Source organism: Lucilia cuprina, chromosome 3, assembly GCF_022045245.1.
Source record: "Lucilia cuprina isolate Lc7/37 chromosome 3, ASM2204524v1, whole genome shotgun sequence".
NCBI lineage: Eukaryota > Metazoa > Arthropoda > Insecta > Diptera > Calliphoridae > Lucilia > Lucilia cuprina.
Window position 1 is genome coordinate 52,437,256 of NC_060951.1, and position 24,494 is coordinate 52,461,749.

Genomic DNA, 24,494 nt, shown 5'->3' on the forward strand with positions numbered 1-24,494 from the left:
CTAGACTATAGACTAGACTATAGACTAGACTATAGACTAGACTATAGACATGGCTATACACTAGACTATATAAATATAAAGTAGAAATAGATCATCATTAAAAATTCCTAGCATTAAATGTTTTCTTAAATGTTGTTATAACATTCTTTCCATGAAGAAACCACCCTATTAAAAAATCTATATAAAACAAAGTTTTAATACAAAATTTGATTTACACATCGTTTATAAAAAAAATTATGAATAAGGCCTCAAATAAACAGTGTTATTAATTTTAAACTAGCTTTATTTTTTAACAAAAAAAGTCTTAATAACTAATTTAACAAAAAAAAAACAACAAATCAAAAAAAATCTTAAGTCTTCTTCTAAACTTCATTTGTGCCTTCATTCATATTAGAAACTAAAGGATTAATAGTTGTTTCATCCAATTCATCCATCAAAGTAGTTATTTCTGGACTTAATGTGGTCACCATGAAAGAACTATCTGTCTCACTTGAAGTTTCTGGCATCACAGTAGTTGTAGTTGTGGTCGAGTTAAGCAAAGCAAGTTCAGCGGTATCCTTTATAATTAATGCATCACCAAAAATTGGTTTGAGGAAATAAGCAAAGTAGGAAAAACGTCTACTGGAATTCTAAAAAATTATACTTATTATAATTTTGATGATCTAGAATTATTTTAATATTAATAACTTACTTTTATAAATTTACCCAAAATTTTCGAAGCATTTGAAGCCGTAGTAAAAGTATTAGTGAAAAGTCTGTCGGGTAATTCCAGCGATACACTAGTACGATCAAATATGGGTGTATCTGCAGGATACATTTTTAGCGTAGTGTTGGCAGGCTTGAAACTTTTCACTGCAATCTTTAAGGGAAAATTTTCACATAAGTATTTATTTCAAAATTCATGATAATATTAAGGATTACCAATTTTTCTTATTTACTTATAATTGATGGTGATTTTTTGATGATTTTTTTTTAGTTTAAAGCACAAGTCACTACTTCATTTTTTGCTTTATGAACTAAATGGAAATATTTTACACAAAATTATTTAAAACTAATTTGACAAAAGCACAAAAAAGCATGATCATTATGATGTTTTTTTATTTAAAAAAGCCACATATATTAAGCTCATGCAAATGATTTATATTTTAAATTGAGTTTTACAATTTAAAAAAATTATTTTTTTCGAGAATATTCGAGATATTCATATTTGAATTTGTAATAATAATTGCAACATTTAACATAAAATAATTTTAAAACTAGTTCAGAATGTATGATCATATGTTGGAAAAAAGACCACGAATATGAAGCTCATGCAAATGATGTTATTTTATAATTTTTTATTTTTGTTTCATTTTATTTATTTAAGTTTGCAAATCAAAGAACATGTTCCTTTTAATTTTATTCATGAATATTCCGAGATTTTGTTTTAAAAGTGTAGCATACAGTAAGGCATTTAAATGTAATAATAATTATATCGCAACTTATATAATGCTGAAAGGAAATTGACATGTTTTAGACCTTGTTTTTCTTTACTGTTTTAAGTTGTAGGAATGGCGCACAAAAGAGTTTTTTATTTAAACCGATTTTCAGAAATATTCCTAGAATTGCTTTTAACATATTATGAAGAAGTTTTAGACACTTAAAAGTGTTTACAATATTTAGGTTTTGGGTGGACGGACAACCAAATTAAAATATATATTTTTTATTAAAAAGCCAAATACGTAATTTATTTTATAGTAAAACTTTACTTAAAAATGATACTGACAATTTATTTTTAAGTTTGTCGAGAATAGAGTTTACTTTAAAATTGAATTCAAAAATTCATGTGACTTAAGACTAATCTTCGATAGGTGTGAATGAAGCTTTATATTGAAAGTATTCCAAAGACTTGCACAAAAATAATCATACTCTCAAAAAGCAGACAAACAAGTCAGAGATTTTATTACAATTTTTTACATCTTTCAGTAAGCAGTATATTTAAAATTTCAAAATCACTTAATATATTTAAAATTTATAAACTTTTTTTTTAAAAAAGTGATTTTTTTTTTAAATCTGATTTAAATTCCTCAGGAAATAGTTCTAATAAAGATATAGAATACAAATCTGAACTTATTTCACACATAACTACGTCACGTCAAAACATTGAACGATATGGACATTTGAGGCCATTTTTCATTTAACGTATGTAATTTCTAAATTGTTTAATAGAATTTTTAAATCTATCCCTTATATATAAAAAAAGAAAATTTATTTTTTTTTATAAAAAACAATTTCTTTCCAAAAATTGTCATCTTTATATTTTTGTTTTATTTATCAATTTACAAAACGAAAAATATTAAATTATAAGTATTACAATAAAAAAAAGAAATAGGACAAAGATTTTCGTGTTGAGATTTTTTAAAATAATGCAAATATTTACAATTGTATGCGAAGGAGTATAAAATTATTTATAATAGATATAGAAACATGTACAATAAAGTACGAAAATGTATGAAAACAATTTCAAAGAAAATCAACAATTTAACTAAAAAATAAACAATTCTATTTAACTCATAAACTAAAACACTTAGCATACTTTAAGGCAGCAATAAAAATAATATTTAAAGCATAACTTTAAGTAGCAAAGCTATTCAAGCTAAATCGAATTGTTTAAAAGTAGCAAGAAGGACATATATATTTCAAATATAAAATTTATGAATAATGTCAATATTTAAACAATATCTTTTATAAACATTAGTAGGTATAAAATATTAATGATTTTTTTGTGTATATGAAAAAATTTCTAAACTAAAACTATGAAAATCAACAAAAAATTTACAATGAATTTTGTAGTATTTCAATAGGTAGCTAACACCTGTTTACACCTGTGTTTAATTAATTTCTTAATAAAATTTTGTTAATAATGCTTAATAGCCAGCCTCATCAGAATCAGGAGCAGGTGTTGTACTGCCACCAGCACCAGCCGAAGAACCTTGTAAAATGGGTCCAGAGAAGCCCAAGAATTTCGATACTACATTGCCCAAACCAGCATTGGGATTATTACTATTGCCACCCGAAGAACTGCCACTGAAGGCGGTGATGGTAGTCAAAACACCAGTGGTCAAGTCGTTGGCAATATTACCAATAGAACGGATTTTGGGTGAAACAATGGCAGTGATTAAAGATTGGAAATCATTGATTGGTACTGGTTTTGGAATGTCCCATTGCTTGTTTTTCTCTACATTAGCACGATCCAATTGCTCGATCACTCTAGTTTTAGTATCTAAGAAATTGTCGATTTTCTAAAAGATACAAAGAGAGAAGAGATAGATAAAGAGAGAAAAACATACAAATTAGTTTGTTAAATTCGCAACGAATTTGAAAATGTTTAAAAAAGGATCTATACTCACGCCAAAGACGAAACCCAAGACAGCGTTTTTAGCCTCAAAGGTGGCATCGGGAAGTTTTCTTTTGTTACGTTCTAACTCATCACTAGGTACGGCCTAGAAAATATTCATTTTTTTTTTGTTAAGGGGATAAAGAAATATTATAATTTTTATTAATACATACTGATAAGAAAATTTCTTTTGTTTTATCATTTTAATGATATTCTAAAGAAACATAGATATTCCTTTCAAAATTAACATAACAAAAGTTGAAGAAAACTTTAGCATAAATAATTATATATTCCAGTACCAATAGAATACTATTTATCAAAATAAGAAAGCTAATTATGTGTGAGAATGCTTTCGATTTCTGGGGCCTTTCGGAATAAAGTTTTATATCATTTTTATATTGAAACCTCCATTTCCGAAAATTTCAATTAATTTTTTTAGACTTCGATTACTCACAAATTTATATATCTTAAAATAATTTAATTTAACATGTTTTTTTTAACACCAATTAAAAAAATTAGACAATTTTTGATGACGGGCAATTTTTTATATAAAATGTATTTATAAAAAAATTTCGATGATCGTTAATTTTTTATAGAATATTTTATGATCGTTACATTTTTAAAAGAAAATGTGGAATGATCAATAATGTTTATTAATCGATAAATTTGTATGGAAATGATCGATAAATTTGTATAAAAATTTTCAATTATCAATAAATTTTCATAGAAAATGTTCAATGATCGATACATTTTTTAAACAATACTAAGTGATCGATTAATGTTTATTGAAAATGTTGAATGAATATTGATCAATCAATTTTTATATAAAATTTTCAATGATGCATTTTTAAGGAAAATGTTCAATGATCCAAAAAAATTAAATAATATATTAGTAGAAACCATATTCTGTAGAAAATTATAGAAAAATTTCATTGATCGTTAAATATTTATAGAAAATTTTTCTACGATCCTCGTAATGTTTTTTATGAAATGTTCGTTATCGTTACATTTTTATTAAAAACTTTAATAGAGAATGTTTAACGTTCGATAAATTTGTATTTAAATGATCGATGAGTTTTATAGAAAATATTTAATAATCGATAATTTTTATAAGTTAAGTTATTAATTATATATTTTAGAAAATGTTCAAAGATCAATCAATTTTTATAGAAAATTGTCAATGATTGATCATTTAATATAAAAAATGCTCTATGATAATTTTCGATCAATGATCAATAAATTGTTATAAATTTCATTAATGATTTTTATAGAAAATATTCAAATATCTATAAATTTTTATAATTTTCGATACAAATTTTTAATCCATAACTTTTTATAGAAAATATTTGAAGATCGATAAATTTTTATAGCAAAATTTCAAATAAATGTTTAAATATAAGCTACTTGTAATCTAAAAAAGTCATGCTTGTTATACATTTAATTAACATTTTAATGTGAAAAAAAACTAAACTGAGGCAAACGCAATGATTTATACTGATTTTCATACATATTAAATATTAAATTGTATTTATCAATGGCTGTTAAACTTGACCTAATATCGCTGCAAGAATGTAATCTTAGTAAAACCAGTATTAAAAATGAAAAACAAAAATGTTTCAGATTAGATTAAAATACAAACAAATCAAGGCTTTTTTTGTTAAATGGTTTTTCAACAAGCAATATAGAACAGCAATTAAAGCAATTAACTTAAATATAAATATTTCATAAATAAATTAATTAAAAAGGTAAAAACTCATTCACAGCAAGCATGAATAATTCCCTCAGCAAAAAAAAAGACGTTGACATCATTCACTTTTACATCAACGACCTTGAGATAAAAACACACTAACACTCTCTCGTATTAAACAACCTAATAAATATAAGAAATTAATTTTATTAACAACAACAATTTCTTAGTAAACAAACTCCAAAATCTAGCGAAAGACAAAGTAAATACAACATAATGGGCCAAAAATTTTTTTGGAAAAAACACCATAACAAAAAAGCGATGAGTAAAATGTGATAACAAAACACAATAAATTATAAAACATAAACTCGAGTAGTGCGCTATACAAGCCGCACTTCAACGAAAACTAAAACAGACCTACGACAATACGTTTACGATTTAAAGTCATACACATATTGAGTATGATCAGTTTTTATTATTTTTATTAATTATATTATTTATAAAAAACAGGTGTATTAATTTATAATTAGGTTATAATTTATATATTTTTGTACTTTAGGGAATTTTTATTTAAAATTTTCGATGTTCGTTTTTTTATAAAATGTTTCGTTAAATGCTTATAAACATTTTTTGATAATCGTTAAATTTTAATAGAATATTTTCTATGTTCGATATATATATAAAATTTTTGGTGATCGGTAAATTTTTATATAAAAATTTCGGTGATGGTTAAATTTTTATAGAAAATTTTTCATGATCATTAAATTTTTATAAAAATTTTCAATATTCGTTCAATGTTTTAAAAAAATTTTCCAATAATCATAAAATTTTAACAGAATATTTTCGATGATCGATAATATGATTTTAGAATATTTTCGATGATCACTAAATATTAATGCAGAATTTTCGACGATCGTTAAATGTTCATAAACAATTTTTTGATGATCATGAAAATTTTGTAGAAAATTTTTATTTATCGTTAAATTTTTCAAAAGGATTATCAATTAACGTTTTATAAAAAAATTTTTGATAATCGTTACAATTTTATATAAAAATTGATCGCCAATTTTTTTATAGAAATTGATCGCCAATTTTTTTATAGAAATTATTCGATTATCGTTAAGTTTTAATAAAAAAAAATTCGATAATCGTTTAAATTTTATAGAAAAACTTTCATGATCGTTGAATTTTTACAGAAAATTGTAAATCAAAATTTGTTTATAGAATTTATTCGATGATTGTTCAATTTTACATAATATATTCGATGATCGTTATATTTTTATAGAAAAATTTGAATGATCGTAAAAGTTTTTTAAAAATTATTCGATAATCGTAAAATTTTAACAGGTATTATTCAATGTTCTTTTAATTTTCAAGAAAAATGTCGATGATCGTTAAATTTTTATAAAACATTTTAGATTGCCATTTTTATTTAAAAAATTTTGGTTATCATTAAATTTTAGTAAAAAAAAGTTAGATTTAAAGAAAAGTTTAGATGACCGTCAAATTTTCAAAGAAAATGTTAGATGATCGTTTAATATGTATAAAAAATTATCGATGATCGTTAAATGTTTGTAGAAAATATTAGTGACCCTTTAATTTATATAGAAACTTTTCGATGATCACTATTTTTTAAGAGACAATTATCGATGATCGTTAATGTTGTATCGATGATCCTCAAATTTTTATATACAATTTTTTAATTTTTTTTTTAGTTTTTATGCAATAATTTTAGAGGATTTTGCTGAATTAAGTATATATATATTAATCTATGGTAATCTTATTAGGTATCGGTTTCACGATCAATGGCTTTGTAGAATGAGTTCTTATTTAATTTATTTACAAAATGTTATTTAAATGAGACTATATTACAATGATAATTTAATTAAATGATTATTTACAGTGTTAAATGATGTATAAACAATGAACATATTAAGTATTTTACAAATTATACAAAGATAATAAATAATTAATTCCTAAAACATAATAACATTTTTGATGGTTTAAAAAATGTATGTCTTAAAAAATTTTAATGAAATATATACAAATGCATATCAATTATAATGAAATGACATTTACAAATTGACAGTTTAAAGTCAGCATGTCAAACAACTTGTTAGTGGTAATGACAATGTGGAGATAATATATTAATAATTGATTTTAAAATATTTCAAATATTTTAAAAACTAATCAAAAACTATTTAAAATTATTTAATGAATAGAAGTTATAATAAAAAATTAACTATTTATTTGACTACCCTTTTTCAAATCTCCTGCAGTGTGTCTACAACTGAAACTCATCTTAAAATTGAAATTTTACTTCTTTCTTCAGTTAAACAATTAATATGTTAACAAGTTTAAATAAATTATTAACACAAACTTATAAATATTTTATGCTTAATGTATTAAATACAAATAGTGTGGGGAGAAATATAAGTTATGCAATTTATAAAAGATTTTTATAACACAATTGTATAAAAAAAAACTATTCATAGCTAATAATACTTGAAAGAAAGCAAGTAATAATTTTAGACAGATGAGTAATTGATGTGTGAATTTGAAGTGATATTAATTCATGTATTTTTTTATTTTTACAACTATAATTTAAAATTCATGTCACATTTTCAAAAATGTTTAATGGTCGTTCTTTATAATAGTCTATTCGTTATAATATAAAAATCTATTGTTTAATTAGTATTCTGGTTTTTATATATATATGTATATTTTTTTTAATACCAAATAACATTGATATTGAAGGCGAATCAATAAATTTTTGAAGTATTTTTGTTTTTTTTTTTCAATTTAACTTGTTCTCTTGAAGTTTTTGTTTTTTATTTAGTTTTTATTATTTTAAGACTAGATTTCTAATATTAGTCTGAAGCAAAAAAAACGTGTTTGATTTCGTAATATTATTTTTTTAAGAATTCTTGAAAAAGATTTATTAAGCTGAAGTTAGTAAAGTTGGCTAGAATTACATTAAATTTTTTATATATAATAGAACATTTTGAATGATAATTATTTTTTTTATAATCAATAAGTTTCTTAAAAACAATCGATAAATTTTTAGAAAATTTTCGATTATGGACAAATAATTATAAATTATTATCGATCGCTACATTTTTACGGAAAATTTTCGAAGATCGGTAAGTTTTTACACAAAATTTTCGAGAATCGGTAAATACTTTAATACAAATTTCGATGAACGCAAAATTTTTATAGAAAAATTTCAAAGATTGTTTTATTTTTGTATAAATTATTCGAAGATCGGTAAATTTTAATAGAAAATTTTCAATGATTGATAAGTTTTTTTTTTATAAAAATTTCAAAGATCGATATACTTGTATATAAAATTTCGAACATCAATAAATTTGATGAAATATTGATGATCGTCAAAGTTTTCGATTATCGTAAAATTTTTATAGAAAATAGTCGATGATCGTTAAATTTTTGTTTGAATATATTCGATGATCGTTACTTGAATGATCAGTAAATTTATATAGAAAATTTTTAATTGTCGTTAAAATTTCGATGATTGTTAAATGTTTAAAGAAAATTTTCGTTAAATTTTAGTTAAATTTTTATATATTTGATGATCGGTAAAATTTATTTAATGATCGTTATATTTTTATAAACAATTTTGGATGATTAGTAAATTTTTACATAAAATTTTTAATTACCATTAAAAAAAGTTTTCGATGATGATCATTAAATTGTTATAAAAATTTTTAGTTGATCGTTAAATTTTTATAGAAAATTTTTGTAATCGGTAAATTTTTATTGAATATATTTGTCGATCTTTATATTTTTAAAACTTTTGCATGATCGGTAAATTTTTATTATATATATTTTATGATCGTTAAATTTTTAGTCAAAATTTTGAATGATTAGTAAATTTTTAAAAAACTTTCGATGATCGTTAAATATCTATAGAAAATATTCGATAAACGCTTAATATTTACAGAAAATTTTGTTGATGATCGTTAATTTTTTATCAAAAATAAAATTCGATAATCATTTTGTTAAACATTTGTGATAAAAAATTTTTAACAATCGATAAATTTTTTTAAATAAAATTTTTGGAAAACATTTTTTTTATAAAAAAATTTCCGTAATCAAAAATTAAAAAAAACTATACATTTTTGTAGAAGAAATTGCGCCATTTATAATCTTTTATATATATTTGATATTTAAAATGACCCAAATACCATGTCGGTTGTATTTATGCCGGTAGGTGAAATTGTTATAACAAATTTCCTTCTTTAATTAAGCTTAACATAATATAGGTTATGTTTTTTTATCAATATTTTGGCCTACTTCTTTTTTCACAGATTTTTAAATTTTAATTTAAGCTTTTCCTCTTTTTTCAAGTAAAATTTATAAAAACTTGAATTTTACACAGTAACCTAAAACTAAATATATATTAAATAATATACATTACTGATAAATTTGTTTTGTACTTTATAAAATTAGTCACATTTAAGCTGTTAAATTTAAAAGAGAAGTTTTTAAATAAAATGTTCCCATAAATTGACAAACATAAAAACCCAAAAAATTACAATAGTGTTAATTAAATTTTTTACAATTAAATTAACAAAGTGAAGGCAAACAAAAAAAATAAATTTAAATTAATCCATTAATCGAAATTGCAGGCTACAAAACATTCACTTTTTTATGATTTTAATTTAACCAACAAACAATAGCAAAGAAAAACGAAATTTTGCAAAAAGCAAAAAAATTAAGAAAAAACACAAAAAGTCACTGGCAAAGTTGCCAAACATGAAATTAAGACAACATACAATAGAAACAATGAAAAATTTAAAAATAAATAACGAAAATTTTTGTACATACCTCAGCATTAAGGGGATTCAAATCACTTTCATTGTCATCGAATTGTAGTGTTACTAGAGAATCATCATCGGCGGCGCGTATGTAGCGTCCTGGCATGGCCATGCACATGTGACATAAGCCCAATGCTACAACTAAACTTAAACTGCACTTGAGTGATTGCATTTTGATGGCTGTTACTGTTTTTTATTTTTGTTATTGTATTGTTATAGATATTTTCTGTACGTTACGTTTTGTTAGCGTACTTATTGTAAATAATAGTTAGATAGGCTCTTTGGTTGGCTCTTAAATTGTCGGTTTGTAAAAAAAAATATTTTACACACGAACACAAACAATTAAATATATATTTTGCAATTGCCTATAAATTTCACTTGAGGTAAAACTTTTTCTTCTTACTTAAGGAAAAACTGCAAAGAAATAAGAAAAATAATTGTTTTATTAATTCTGTTAAGAAAAATTTAAAATTTTTTAAGATATTTTTTTAAACCTCTAAAATCTTAAAGTTTAAAAATTTTTTTCTACGTTAAAAATGTAATTTACCAAATTTACAAACACGACACGCTAAAATTTGGCAGGAGCTACTTAGATGAGCGGTGGTAGCAAAAATTTACGTTATTACTACGTTCAGTAACTTTAAGCAAATGACTGCAGACATAAGTTTTGTCTGTGATTTAGCAGTGGCCAAAAATTGCGCTTACAACAACCCACTGCCAGGCGCACTACCACTACAATTACAAAACAATAACAACAATACACACACCTCTACCATTACAATAAATGGCAACAACAATAACAAACAACAGGCCATAAACGAAGCTCACCCCTTTGGGGGAGAGGGACTTATCACAGCTAAGAGTTTGTTAAACTTCCAGAAGCTCCCCTTATTTGATAGATATCAATGACAATAACAACAACAACAACCAAACATACAAAACCAACAACAAAATTATATTGGTCATATGCGCTTGCGCTTTTACACCATCAACACAAAGAGTGCTAAAGTAGTTTTTTGCTCATTGGTGCAAAAGAAATACAGCTTTTTAGACCACAACGAACTCTGTTCTTGAGTACAAAGAGCTAAACAAAAACAAAGCGACGAAGCATACAAAAAGCTCTCACTCTAAATTATTGTCATTGAAAGATCGATTGTTAAGCTGCAAAAGTGTTGGTATTAACACCACTCTCTTACCCAACACTAATACATTTACAATTATTAAAAAACACTCATTTTAAGCTTAAAGTGTTATTTATTTTCTTAACCATCAAAAAAACACTCAATAATTTAACAAAAACCATTAAGTTTTAAAACACAAACAAAAGCTTAATATTAAAAAAATTGCAATGTGAATGTGCAAATATTTATAAAACTCTTTGTAAAATTCAAAAAGACTTGATTTTTTGTGTTAACACAAAAACAAAATGAAAAGTCATAAAAAATTAATTTGCATAAATTTCAGACCTTTATGACCCCTTAGTCATAAAGTTCAGTTTTTTTTTTAATTTAATTAAAATAAATACAAAATACAATTTTAAACTCAAATATCTATAAATTTTCTTTTGAAATTTGTTAATTATTTACTTTATTTATGTTGTTTTTTTATTTTTTTTGCTAAACTAATTAAATTTAATTAAATAATTGTGTTCTCATTCAGATTTTTCAAATCGACTTTGTATTTTGCAATTTCATTTTAAACCAGTTTAGTAAAAAAAACAAACCTTCCATTAATAATGTATTGCACTTTAGTCATAAGAAATGTTAATTAATTAGTTTTTTTCTAAATAAATGTTTTAGCATATATTTGCAGTTCAGTTTTTGGATCATTTAAAGATCAAGGATTAATTAATATTTAAATAAATTAATATGCATATGTTACAAATAATAAAATTTCACATAAATGTAAAAGTGCAAAACAAAAGACTTAAGAAACAAACTTTATTTAAATTATTCAGTTTGAATGAAGTCAGTTAAGCAAATGAATTTGTATGAACTATAAGTTCAATTATTTTAAGGATGGCGTATCTAATATAGAAAAAACCTGTCCAAAACACCTATCCAATCGAAATCTCTGATCGATGACATAGGCAGTGGGTTGTAGGAGTCATTGAAATGCCCATTGCACACTCGTTTCCCACCTGGTATATTGCGTACCATATTTGAACCTATATTGGGAGAAATATGGGCTAATACAAAGAAAGTAACTCCGATCGGGATGATATATTTTTTGTAAATTTAGACAGGACCAATTTCCGTACATCAAACAATATTTGGCACATCGATGCTGGACGATGTTTAGGAAAAAGTTAGTTATGAAATGGATTTGTAAAAGTGTAGTTATATCAATTTTAGCTTATGCATCAATAATCCGGTGGACTTCATTAGACAAAAAGCGTAAAATCGAACTACTAAAGGGTGTTTAGCGAACACGCTTCTAAAATAGCAATTGGACATATTGGAAGGCTACACACAATCATCAGAAGTGTACAATCGCAAACCAAACACAAGTGGAACAAAGGAGCAAACACGCGTAGGAATCTATTACTACCCAGATAGAGAGATCTTCCAGGCAAAAGTCTCAGAAAAAACGGAGTGCTTAAATTGCAATAGTATAAATTCCCACATGACGAAACATTGCTAGGACGATATCAAGTGACACAGATGTTGAAGTGCATTACGTGAACACTTGCTGTGTTGGCCTTATTTTACGGTGGTACTTTTTCAACCACTGGTTGAATTATTGTGTATCTAAAATGTTAATGCCAATTTTTGTACAGGGGCATGTACAAACTTTTTCAGTTGATCATTGCTGATCCATTGCCTAACTTCATTGCTGATCCATTGCCTAACTATGCAGATTGGTTATTCTCTGTTCAGTCGTCTGTTCTGAAGAACGAATTCAACAAATTAGCCGAGGATTTTGTTCTTTTTCACAGAGAACACACTATGGTTATTCTGGCATGAACTGAATTTTCCTGGAACATAAGCGGATAAGAAAGAAAAATTCAATAGTATCACAAGTATAAGATACCTTTCATCCATGACCATTCAATCACATTTCTCAATAATTCGATACACAAAATCTTCCGACACACTCACTCTAGGTGTACGAGCAGGTAAGTTCCGTATTCCCCGTGTACCCCTAAGGGACCACTACAATAAACGGGTCTAGAGAAAATCCTACGCTCTGCCCGGTTCCCGTGAAATCAAAATATTTGCTTATCGGGTTTGACCCATATAAAATCATTACAATAAAAATACCGTTAATACATACGATCATAATCGGGCAGACAAGTTCTACTGATATCACTTTTTTCTGGGATTAAAATCACAATAGGATAGACTGTTTTTTTATTTTTGCCAAAATGCATTTTCATGAAAAAGAACTGACTTAACCTAACATTATTATTTCCAATTGAACTCTATCGTGCTTTCAACAAATAGACTAAATCGTCTTGGACCCAGAATATATGTACATACTTTTGTGAGTCAACCATCAATATTTCGATGTGTTGTTATTGACGGTGTTAATAAAAATACTGCAGTCATATTAAATACTTCTTCTAATTCAATAGGAAAGTTCATAGATCAAGTAAACTAGTTCATAGAGTAGTTAATATAATGGTCAATAGACTAGTTCAAAATTTAATATGTGTCACCTTTAGTTTTGATCTGAAGAAACATAGATTACTTCAGGGTCGAGAGATATAACACAGTAATAGTTAAGAATTTTTAATTTCAACATTAAGCTTTATTTATATTAATTCATTCCCTAACTTTTGGAATTTCATAGTTTTATTTCAATATCAAGTCGTTTGGATTTTTTATAGCTTGTTTTATATATACCGACGTTTATTTACAGTTCATTTTGATGAAGAGAAACAAAATAATTTTGTTTTATATTCTGTAAAACACACAATTTAACATAAAATTCTATCATATCACCATTATATATAAATTTAAATTGAAACATAACAATTTGCATAACAGTTAAATTAATATTTCAAATTCATATCAACCTAACATTAAACAGGCCTAAGGAATATTTTTATTTCAAAGAAAAAAATCTAAAAAATATATTTGCCTGTAAGGGGAAAAACAAAAGACTTAAGCAACAAACTCTTTATAAATACCTCAAAATCATTGATGAAAATTTGAGATTATTATAGCAAATTTAATATTTTAAGCAATAATGTAGCAAATAATTACCAAACTTTTTCTTGCAAATTAAAAAAAATATGAATATTAAGTAATATGTGTGAAATAATGAAAACTTTAATCTTTCATTAAACTGTTACTTTCCAATTATTGCATTATTTATTTTAATATTAAAAAAAGATTACAAATATTAAAAATTACTATATTTTATGCATTTATGGGTGTTTATATTTTTTTATAAACTATATAAAATTTTTTCTCGCAAAATAATACAATAAAAATCTTACAGCATCATCATGATGAACATTATTGTTATGAATATAAAGACCAAAATATTTAATAAAAAAGTATAAAATGGCCAAAAAACAAAAACAAAATTTAGGTTATGGATACTAAATTGATTAACATGGCATTAATAATGAACTTAAAACTTCAATACAACCACATCCAGAAATGCGAGTATATGCGTGTGTGTGTGTGAACTAAAAAACCCCTTTTTATTTACAAAAAACTAAAATCGAATTCGAAAGAAAAAAAGATGCGAAGACAACTAAAAGAAAAAAAACTAAAGCAAAAATACAAACATTCGAAAATTAAAACCTATAGACGACGTTCGAGTGAGTTAGTTTATGTTTGTTTTACTTTATTAATAAACCGGTAATAGTCTCAAGGTCGTTTGTTAAGCAAATGAGTTAATTCGACAGAGTGCGGCAATGAAATTGTAACAAACATGACGATAATGCTGATAATGTTGTGTTGACGATCATGATGTTGATGATGATGACGATGACAACGACAACGTTGAAAACTTTAATGATAAATATTAATGGATCAAACTTAAAGTATAGTAACAAATATGTAGTCAACACATTACATGATTTGCTGGGAATTATTTGGTTCAAATAAAGTAAATATCATACAGTGGCAACTAATGGCACAAGAATTTAATAATGGAGTTTTTTATTTTCTGTCATGCAGGGTCCATTCAATAGACAATAGACCAGACTAGACCAGACCAGACCAGACCAGACTAGACCAGACCAGACCAGACCAGACCAGACCAGACCAGACCAGACTAGACTAGACTAGACCAGACTAGCCCAGACTAGACCAGACTAGACCAGACTAGACCAGACTAGACCAGACTAGACCAGACTAGACCAGACTAGACCAGACTAGACCAGACTAGACCAGACTAGACCAGACTAGACCAGACTAGATCAGACTAGACCAGACTAGACCAGACTAGACCAGACTAGACCAGACTAGACCAGACTAGACCAGACTAGACCGGACTGGACAAGAATAGACTTGACTTGGGCTAGACTAGACTATATACTAAGCTATAGACTAAGGTATAGAATAAGCTATAGACAAGACTACAGACTAGGCAATAGACACGACTATAGACTAGACTATATACTAGATTATAGATCAGACTACAGACTAGATTATGATTAGACTATAGAAAAGACTATAGACTAGGCTATAGACTAGGCTATAAACTAGGCTATAGACTAGACTGTAGAATAGACTATAGACTAGACTATAGACCAGACTATTGACTAGACTGTATACTAGACTTTTTATTTATTATTGATTGATACCAATAAGTTCAATGGATTTCTCAAAAGTTCAGCTTTTAGTTTGAACTATATCTTTAAAATGATCACAAAAGTAATATTTCATCAAATTCGATATTATTTAATGTTTATAAATATTTTTAAGTGGCTACACTGCTATTCATGGAAAATAACCAAATAAAAATCAATATCATCATCATAATAATACAATATTCGGTAAATTTGTCCTAAAATTCAAAAGTTGTTAATAGATTTAAACATTCAAAATTAAAACTTTTGTAAATTTTAAAATCAATTAAACTACAAAACTACCTACACACCCTTCTAAGGCCTCATTATCAGCAACATCATAAATAACTAACATTTATAAACCAAAACTAAGATGAACTTTAAACATTTAAATATTATAAAAAAATAAATATTTTATGAGGCGAAGGCGTATATAAAAAACAAATCTTTGTAATATAAATACAGGTTGAGTGACCGATTACAAATAATTTGCTAGACATTCACTCAAACAAAATGATGCCAATTTCATTGATCAAAACTCCATTTCAAAATAATCAAATTTTATTTTATATAAAAATGATTTTGTGTAGATGATTGTATTGATTACAAAATTATTGCAAAAAAGCAATGCATTTATTTTGTTAAAACTAAAAATTTGGAAATTTTACTTATTCTTATAAATTGGTTAAATTTATTCCTTTAAAAAACTAAATCACTTTGCATACATGAATATTTTTCATATTTAACGTTTATTTATTGTTTATCTCAATTCATTCATTCATAAGGTCATTTCGTGGTCGAAAATGTTTTGTTTTGTATAGAGATGGGTCATTTATTAGAGGAATCTTACTACAAATTTCATCTATGATGATGACTTGACATTTGGGGAATTTTGAAGTTTAAAGTTATGGCTGTTTGCTAATTAATATTGTGGTTTGTGGGATTGGTAAATCGTTAGCAAAAAATCGTTTTGTTTGCTAGCGTTTTTTTTTTTTTGTCAGTAATGGGACATTTTTGGGTTAATATTTCAAAACGATTAATTAGTTGATTTTAAAAATTAAATATCAATTCTTTGGTAAAAAGGCTAAAGTACAAAAGTTGTTTTGAGGAGAACGCTTAAATGTTTTAAAATCCAATACACTATAATTAAAACATTAAAAAATGTCGATATTTTCAAAAGTTATGATCCAATAAATTTACACAATATAGACTAGAGTACGGAGATTTCAAAAATGCGAAAACATAATTGTTTCATATCTTGAGATCTGTACTTTTCTACAGAATTCTTTAAGCACTTTTGTGTTGAAACGTTTCTATGAGACACTGTTTTAAATACAAAAAAAAATGTGCTCAGTTTTCCATAAAGCAACTAAACTATCTTATATCTTCCATAAGCAATTTTTAGTGCAATTTGGCACCCAGTTGTTAAAGTAAGTAACTTTTCAAAGGAGTTAATTTTAGAAAACTGTGTCTCTGAAGCTATTTTTTTAAGTATAGTTAGTCAAATTCTTATAAAAATCTCTTTCTTAGTCGGTTTCTTTTACAAAAGTTTCTTTACAGTTTTTACAGAAATTTAATGTTAGGCGTATAAAAAAAATTTCTCTTAAAATAGTAGAAATTGGTTTAATGGTTTTGTATAGAAAATTATCTTTATACACTACACTTTTTTAGTGTGGAGGGTATATTGGGTTTGTGCTGGTTGCAACGTACAATAATATTGGTCCTTTGCTCATCTTAAAGTACACCATTTTCTGAGCCGATTTAGCTGTGTTCGTCTGTCCGTATGTCTGTCCGTCCGCCCATATAAACCTACAGGTCTCTATTTTGAAAAAAACAATAAAAACCAGAATAGGGCTTGTAAACCTTGTAATCAAACTACAGGTCGCACTCAATCTTCTATGGTACCATAGACAAAGCTTATTGAAAATGGTAAATATCGGTCCATTTCGCCTAGCCCCCATACAACTGAATCCACCAAATATGGCTTAAGTTCATAAATATGTTTAATATACTCGACAAAAAGATGCAAAACAAAGTTTTATACTAGTTTTGGAGACCCTCATGAATTTTATATTTTTTTGACCCTAGCCCCCAATAAAAACTCCCCTTCAAATTTGACTTAAATGTCCAAAATATTATAACATTTTACTTTTGTAACAGATGTAGAGTATTATATAGTCCGCCTTACCCTACTATAGTTTGTTTCAATATGTTTTTTTTTTTTAAGAAAAATATGTTTTATTGACAGTTTTCTATATAAAATAATTCTAGAAATTTCTACAAAAAATTAAACTCTTTTTAGGCCATCAAATACAAACATATTAAATATTAATCTAAACTTTAAATATTAATTAAAACAAATTATTTAATAAAAACAACATATCACGCAGCGAAATCGACGGGAGAACGAAAGACAAACATTGTTTATTATAATTTTAGTTTTTAATAATTATTACATATTAAAGCATCTTTTTTAATGACTAAATGGCCTTTAGGCTTTAAATGTTATTGAATTTGAAAAAAAAAGAATAATTTTATCATTATTCTAATTTACAATACTTTGGATGCGTGCGTTCGTTTGTGCATCATTGGCAACAGGTTAAAAGCCAAGTACGTTGCTTAAGTCTTTTGATTTAATAAAAAAAATGTTTGTTCTAAGACCATAAAACTTGTTTCAAAACGAACTAGTATATAAATTAAAAATAACTATTTGTAAATAATTTGTATTTTATCTAAATTAACATTGAATTATAAGAAGTTTTTATTGAAAATTAGCAACATTGTTGTGTTACACTGGAAATAATTGTTATAAAAAAATTAAAATAATATTATGATAAATTATAATTTTTTTCTGTAAAGTTTTTTCTCAGTTTACCTTTTCTTTTAACATTTAGCATTTATTAAACGAAAATTATTTTAGACAAGTCTTTAAAGAAAAAAATTGAAAATGTTTAATAAACATGTTGTTCTTTGAATGGTTTTAATTAAAAAAAATCAATTTAATAACACGCCTAGTTAATGTTTAAATAAAAATGTATTATGCTTCTTAGCTGGAACAAAAAGCTACAACAACAACGAATTCATAAAGTATTCACTTCACACGCTCCTGTGCACTTTAAAAATTTGTTTTAAAAATTCCATAAATTGTATTATTTATCTATTAACCTTAAGGTTTAGCACTTCTAATTGCAAAAACAAACATTGGACTTTAAAATCAGTTCGTTGTATTTTTAATGTTTCATTTTTATGATTTGTAACAATTAAAATACATTTAACTTAATTATAATTTTAACAAATTCTTATTAAATACAAAAATTTTTTTTATGCACTCAATAAATCTACATTTAGAACATAATTGTTTTGCTAGACATTTTCTGTTTGTAAAACATACTGAAAAAAAACGCAACAACTGAGATCTTACAAGTTCAGAGTTATAAAAAACATTTATTGTCTAAAGTTCTGTTTGTTTTTGCAGCTCTAAAATTTATTATCATTTTGGCATATCAATTGTTTACGACCTCATATTATTTTAATGGCATGAATGGTGCAATTAAATCAAATCGTGTTGAAGCTGTTTGTACGTGAGTTTAATGTAACAATTGTCGGTTTTTGAGAAAAATCATATACATAAATAGCAAACACAAAAACAATTAATTATAAAAATAATTTGTAAAAATAATATTAGCTTAAATTCAAGCGGTTTTAACAAACCATTTCATTTATTATATTCATTATATAGAAAACTGCTATAGAATGATTGTTTTTATAGAAAATTACTTTCACAAAAATCTAATTTATAAAAAATATATTTACAGAAAAAATTATCAGTAATTTATTTTCAATTAACGTGTTTTCCTATTTCTTTAATTTTTATTTAAACAAATTTTTATTAGTCTTAATTATCTCGTTGTTTGAAAACTAAGTGTAAAATTTTGATTAAGTTTTAATTTAATTCAATAAATTTTTTAATTGATTGAAAAATTTTTCTGGCCTTCTTTTCTATTTCAGTTTTTATTTTGAATTTTTGTGCTAGGAATTTATAATTCTTAAATAGTCAATAAAATTTTAGGCATATAATATTCAAGTTTCTTGACGATTTATGAAACACTTTATATTTTCAATAGTTACAATAACGTGATATATTTTGTAAATGCTAAACGCATTGCTAAAGCTCGGATATTCCTCCTTAATTGATTTTTAAAAATTCTCTACCAAACAATTTAATTCACTTGATTAATAAATTAATAAAAAATCAATTTTATATTTATTAAATATTTAATTCATACAATTAATGAATTAATCAATGTTAAATCTTTTCTCAATTATTGACATTAATTGTTGTAATTAATATGTTTTTCGAAAAAAAAATATTTTTTTTTACAATTTTGGTAAGGGATATCATCATTTTTGTTATAGGTGCAAAACATGCTTGATAAAATTATTTTGATAATTGAAACTTATTTTTATTTTTTTCTTTATTTATTTCATTTAAAATTTTAAATATTATTCTTTCTAAATTTCTATAGCAAAATGTCCTAATAAGTTACTTTTTTATAAAAAAAAGCATTGATCAGAGCTGTCTTCAAAAGACACTTTTTTATATGAAACTATCTGTAAGTCTTCTTCTATAAAAAATTGCCTTCATAAGACACAATTCTTTAGCAAACTGTCCTGATAAGTTAAATTAAAAAAAACTGCCCTACTAAAACACTTATTTGTAGAAAACTGTCTTGTCATACGAACGGCCTTCATATGATACAGAAAAATAAATTTCTTCAGAAAACTGCTAAAACTGCTCAAAAGTTCACATATTTATAATATACAGTGTTCAAAAGTAAAGTATCCAAAGTTAGACTATTGTAAAAAACTGACCTGATAACGCATATTTCGATAGAAAACTATACTATTCAGTAAAAAAATGCCTTATTAGATATATCCTTTAAAAAAAAACTTCTCTCTTAGGACATATTTCTATAAAAAAAATAGTCTTTTTATTTCTTTAGAAACTGCCAAGCTGAAACACATTTCTATAGATAACTGTTCAAAAAAATATATTTATATAAAACTAAGCTCATTACAAATCTTTTATAGGAAACTGGACTGAATTTTATTTACTGCACATAGGCCTCATTAAATATGATTCTTTAGAAAGCACATCTGATAAGAAACATTCTATAGAAAATAAAGTGCATCACATAAAAACTGCACATTCCTGAAAAGACTGCGATATAAAAACGCATTTCTATAAAAAAAAACTGTCTTAATAAGACCAAAATATCTAAAACTGCTCACATATGACAATTTCATAAAGAAAAATACAATAAATGTAGAAATTTGCCTATCGAAAGTAAAACATGAATGAAGTCATTCGGGCGTGAAACACTCCATATCGGTTTCAATAGTACGGTAAGCCGGGTTTGACTGGAATCAAGTGCAAAATGTTTGAATCAATCTCAGGCAATCAGCAAAGCACGTAAGTGTTGGTTTTAGTGCGTTTTAAGCCCCTTATGGGATCAAACGAAACTTAGAACTTGATTTAATCTTAAAATGAGTTTTAAATGATCCAAAATATGCCTGTTTTTTAGCATTTCAATTTAATAAATTTAATCCGTAAAATCTATTAAATTGAGCATTTAAAGCCTTAAATAGAAAGAAACTATTTCTTGAGGACATCCTTATTATGTATGTATCTCATTAAAAACATACATGAAACTTATTTTTTTTATAATTAACTGGAGATAATTTTTTTAATGCATTAATCCAATTAAAAAATTGACTTTTGTAACAATTTCACATACAAAACAATGGAACTTTAAAGTCATTTTAAAATGTGCTGTTGTCATGTCAAGGACATTACATTGCATTGCTTTTTAAAAGCAGTTTTTGTGCCCATAATAAACTGGTCACAAAACTGTCGACTTTTTTTTTTTTTTTTGATGCAAAACATATGCAATTATGCAAATGTAATTATTGTTAATTAAATTTAATAATTTTTATAGAATGTTTTTTATAGAATGTTTTTTAAATTTTTTTATTCAAAAGTAGAAGTTTTTATATTTTTATATAGAAAAGTGTCGTTTTGAAACAGTGAGTTTTCTATACTAATTTTCTATAGAATACTGTCTGATTTATAGAGTTTTTCTTATAAAATAGTTTCTTATTGAAACAATATTCAAGTATTTTTTTAAACAGTTTACTATAAGAAAGAGTTTTCTTCAAATAGTTTTCTATAGAAAATGTATTCATAAAACATTATACTTGAAACAGCTTTTGATAAAAAAAGAGTTTTCATGAGCTTCCTATATAAAAGTGTGTACTTTAAACAATTTCCTATAGAAAAGCCTCTTTTTGAAACAGTTATTCATAGAAAACTGTCTTCCTGAAATAATTTTCTATAAAAAAGTATATTTTTGAAATATATATATTCTATAGAAAAGTGTCTTCTAGAAACAGTTTTCTATAGAAAAGTGACTTTTTAAACGATTTATATAGGAAACAGTATTCATTTTTTCATATAGAATAGTGTTTTCCTGAAACTATAGATAAGTGTTTCCTAGAAATACTTATCTATAGAAAAGTGTATTCTTGAAAAAGTTTTCAATAGAAAAGTGTGTTCTTAAGTTCTGTTTTCTAAAGGAAATTCTTTTTTTTTTGAAACATTTTCCATATAGTATTTTCTTGAAACAGTTAACTATGGAATTATTTTATAAATATATTTCTATATAAAATTGTCTTATTGAAATAGTTTTCTATCTAAAAGTATCTTCTTGAAACAGTTTTCTATAGAAAAGAATCTTAATTAAACCATTTTGTATATAGAAAAGAGTATTCTCAAAAATATATATATTTTTTTGTTGCATTTGTGTGTCTCTGTTAGTAAAACTTATGTATAATTTTTTTTAAAATTATTCAATGTATAAGAATCTTTTAAAAATTCTGTGTGTTTGCTTGCATCAAATTATTTCTTAAAACCAAAGACTTAAGACACAAACGTGACATAATTAAAAGGAATATTTTTGATTTTGTGATTAATATTTCTAACAAACAAAAATAAATATGTAAATATTAAATTGTAATTAATAAAACACATTAAAATTAAGAAAAAAAATTTACCTTTTTTAATTTGTTAATTAAAAATGTCGGATAAAAATCATTTCATCGAAAAACAACACATAAAATTTATTGCAAAATTTCTTCATTAACAAATACACATTTGCACTTATAAAAAAAATTTGGTTTACGAAATTTATTTTTTTTAATAAAAACACTAAGTAATACTCAAATAAACACAAAGAGCAGAGCGTATTATAATCTTTTAACAAACTTTTTCGAGAACACCTTTTAAACAAATTAATGACGTATGAAGCACCAAATTTTATTTATTTTATATTTGTTTTTTTTTCGATTGCTTATAAGCTTTAAAAAAAGTGCGGGAAATAATTTACAACACTTTTTTTAATTAAAATTTTGTTAAGATTTATTTGTTTTTTTTTCTTAGATTTGTTATAGGTTTTTGTATGTTTTTATTTATTTACTTTACTTTCCAACTATTTCAAGTACATAACTTATGAAAGATCCACGCGTAACTGAAACTTTTAATATGTGAAATTATTTTTTACTCTTTTTTTTCTTCCCTCCGCACTCACAAAGTAATTTCAACACAAATATTTTAGGCAGAGTATTCATTTTTTAACAAACAAATGAAAATAAAAAAGAGTGTCATCGTAAAAAAAAAGAAAACAAAAATAATAATATGTATTAATTTTAAAAAAGAAAAAATACGCATTATTGTAACCAGTAGAAGTAAAACACATGCATGTTATTGAAAATGTAAAAGAAGAAATGTGGAACGAGTATTCAAAAGTGAATTGAATGCGTTCGTTATAAAATCGAGTTTTATTTATTGTTGTTGCAGTATTGAGTTGAGAGAGTGATAATAAGAAAACTTAAATTTCACTTTAACCCATTAGGGGGAAGTGAAGTATAATAAAAGTGTGTTGAGATAACAACTTTTTAACAGAAAGCGACATTTTTCTATGGAATTTACTCTTTTATAACCAACTGTTGGAATAATGACATATTCTCTTCACAAGACTGCTGTTGGAATTGTAAAATTTTGAAATTATAGTCAAATTTTAAAATTTTTTGTTCATTTTTGTTCAAATTCTAAAAAGAATTTTCGAATTTTTGACAAAAATTCTCATGAAATTTCAAATTTTATACAGAATTTTAATTTCTAATGAAATTTAAATTTTTTTATAAAATTGTAATTTTTTTATAAAATTTTAATTTTTTTATAAAATTTTAATTTCTAATGAAATTTCACATTTTAAACTAAATTATTTATTTTTAATAAAATTTTGAATTTCTAATCCAAGTTAGAATTTCTTATAAAATTTATAACATTATCTCAAGAAAATCAACAATAAAATTTTTTCTACAGAAAACTTTTTTTTTCTGTAGAAAGTTTAACATTTAACATTTTTCAATAGAAGCCCGCATAAAGAAAACATTTTCTATTGAAAACTTTTTAAAGAAATACTTCCCAGTGGAAAACATTTTGATGAAAACAGTTTTCTAATAAAAAATTTTTAAGAAAAATACACTTTTTTTAAGAAAACTTACAAAAACGCTTAAAGAAGATCTTTTGCGACAGAAAACTTTTTGAAAAAAATATTTTTTATAAAAAATTCTATAAAAAACTTTTTTAAAAACCCTTTTTTTAAAAATGAAGAACATTTTTTTTATAGAAAATTTGTTTAATTTTGTTAAAGAAGATTTTTCTAGAGAAAACTTTTTAATAATGACATTATTCTATAGAAAAAGTTTTAAAAAAGACAC

General features: G+C 24.8%; 1 protein-coding gene across 3 annotated transcripts; it reads right to left on the bottom strand.

Annotated features, from left to right (window-relative positions):
- Positions 1 to 347: 347 nt before the first annotated feature.
- LOC111678181 lies at positions 348 to 22,968 on the bottom strand. 3 transcript variants are annotated; one of them, XM_046946536.1, is made up of 4 exons: positions 10,449 to 10,598; positions 9,912 to 10,315; positions 692 to 859; positions 348 to 629 (listed from the first exon to the last, which is right to left on the bottom strand). In XM_046946536.1, the coding sequence occupies exons 2-4, from the start codon at positions 10,071 to 10,073 to the stop codon at positions 363 to 365; spliced, it is 597 nt and encodes a 198-aa protein (XP_046802492.1). In that variant the 5' UTR covers positions 10,074 to 10,315; positions 10,449 to 10,598; the 3' UTR covers positions 348 to 362. The 3 variants fall into 3 exon arrangements, with proteins under 3 accessions (XP_046802492.1, XP_046802491.1, XP_046802490.1); XM_046946535.1 differs by lacking the exons at positions 348 to 629; positions 692 to 859; positions 10,449 to 10,598 and adding exons at positions 2,357 to 3,281; positions 3,390 to 3,482; positions 22,767 to 22,968; XM_046946534.1 differs by lacking the exons at positions 348 to 629; positions 692 to 859 and adding exons at positions 2,357 to 3,281; positions 3,390 to 3,482 and having other exon boundaries at positions 10,449 to 10,597.
- Positions 22,969 to 24,494: the final 1,526 nt, after the last annotated feature.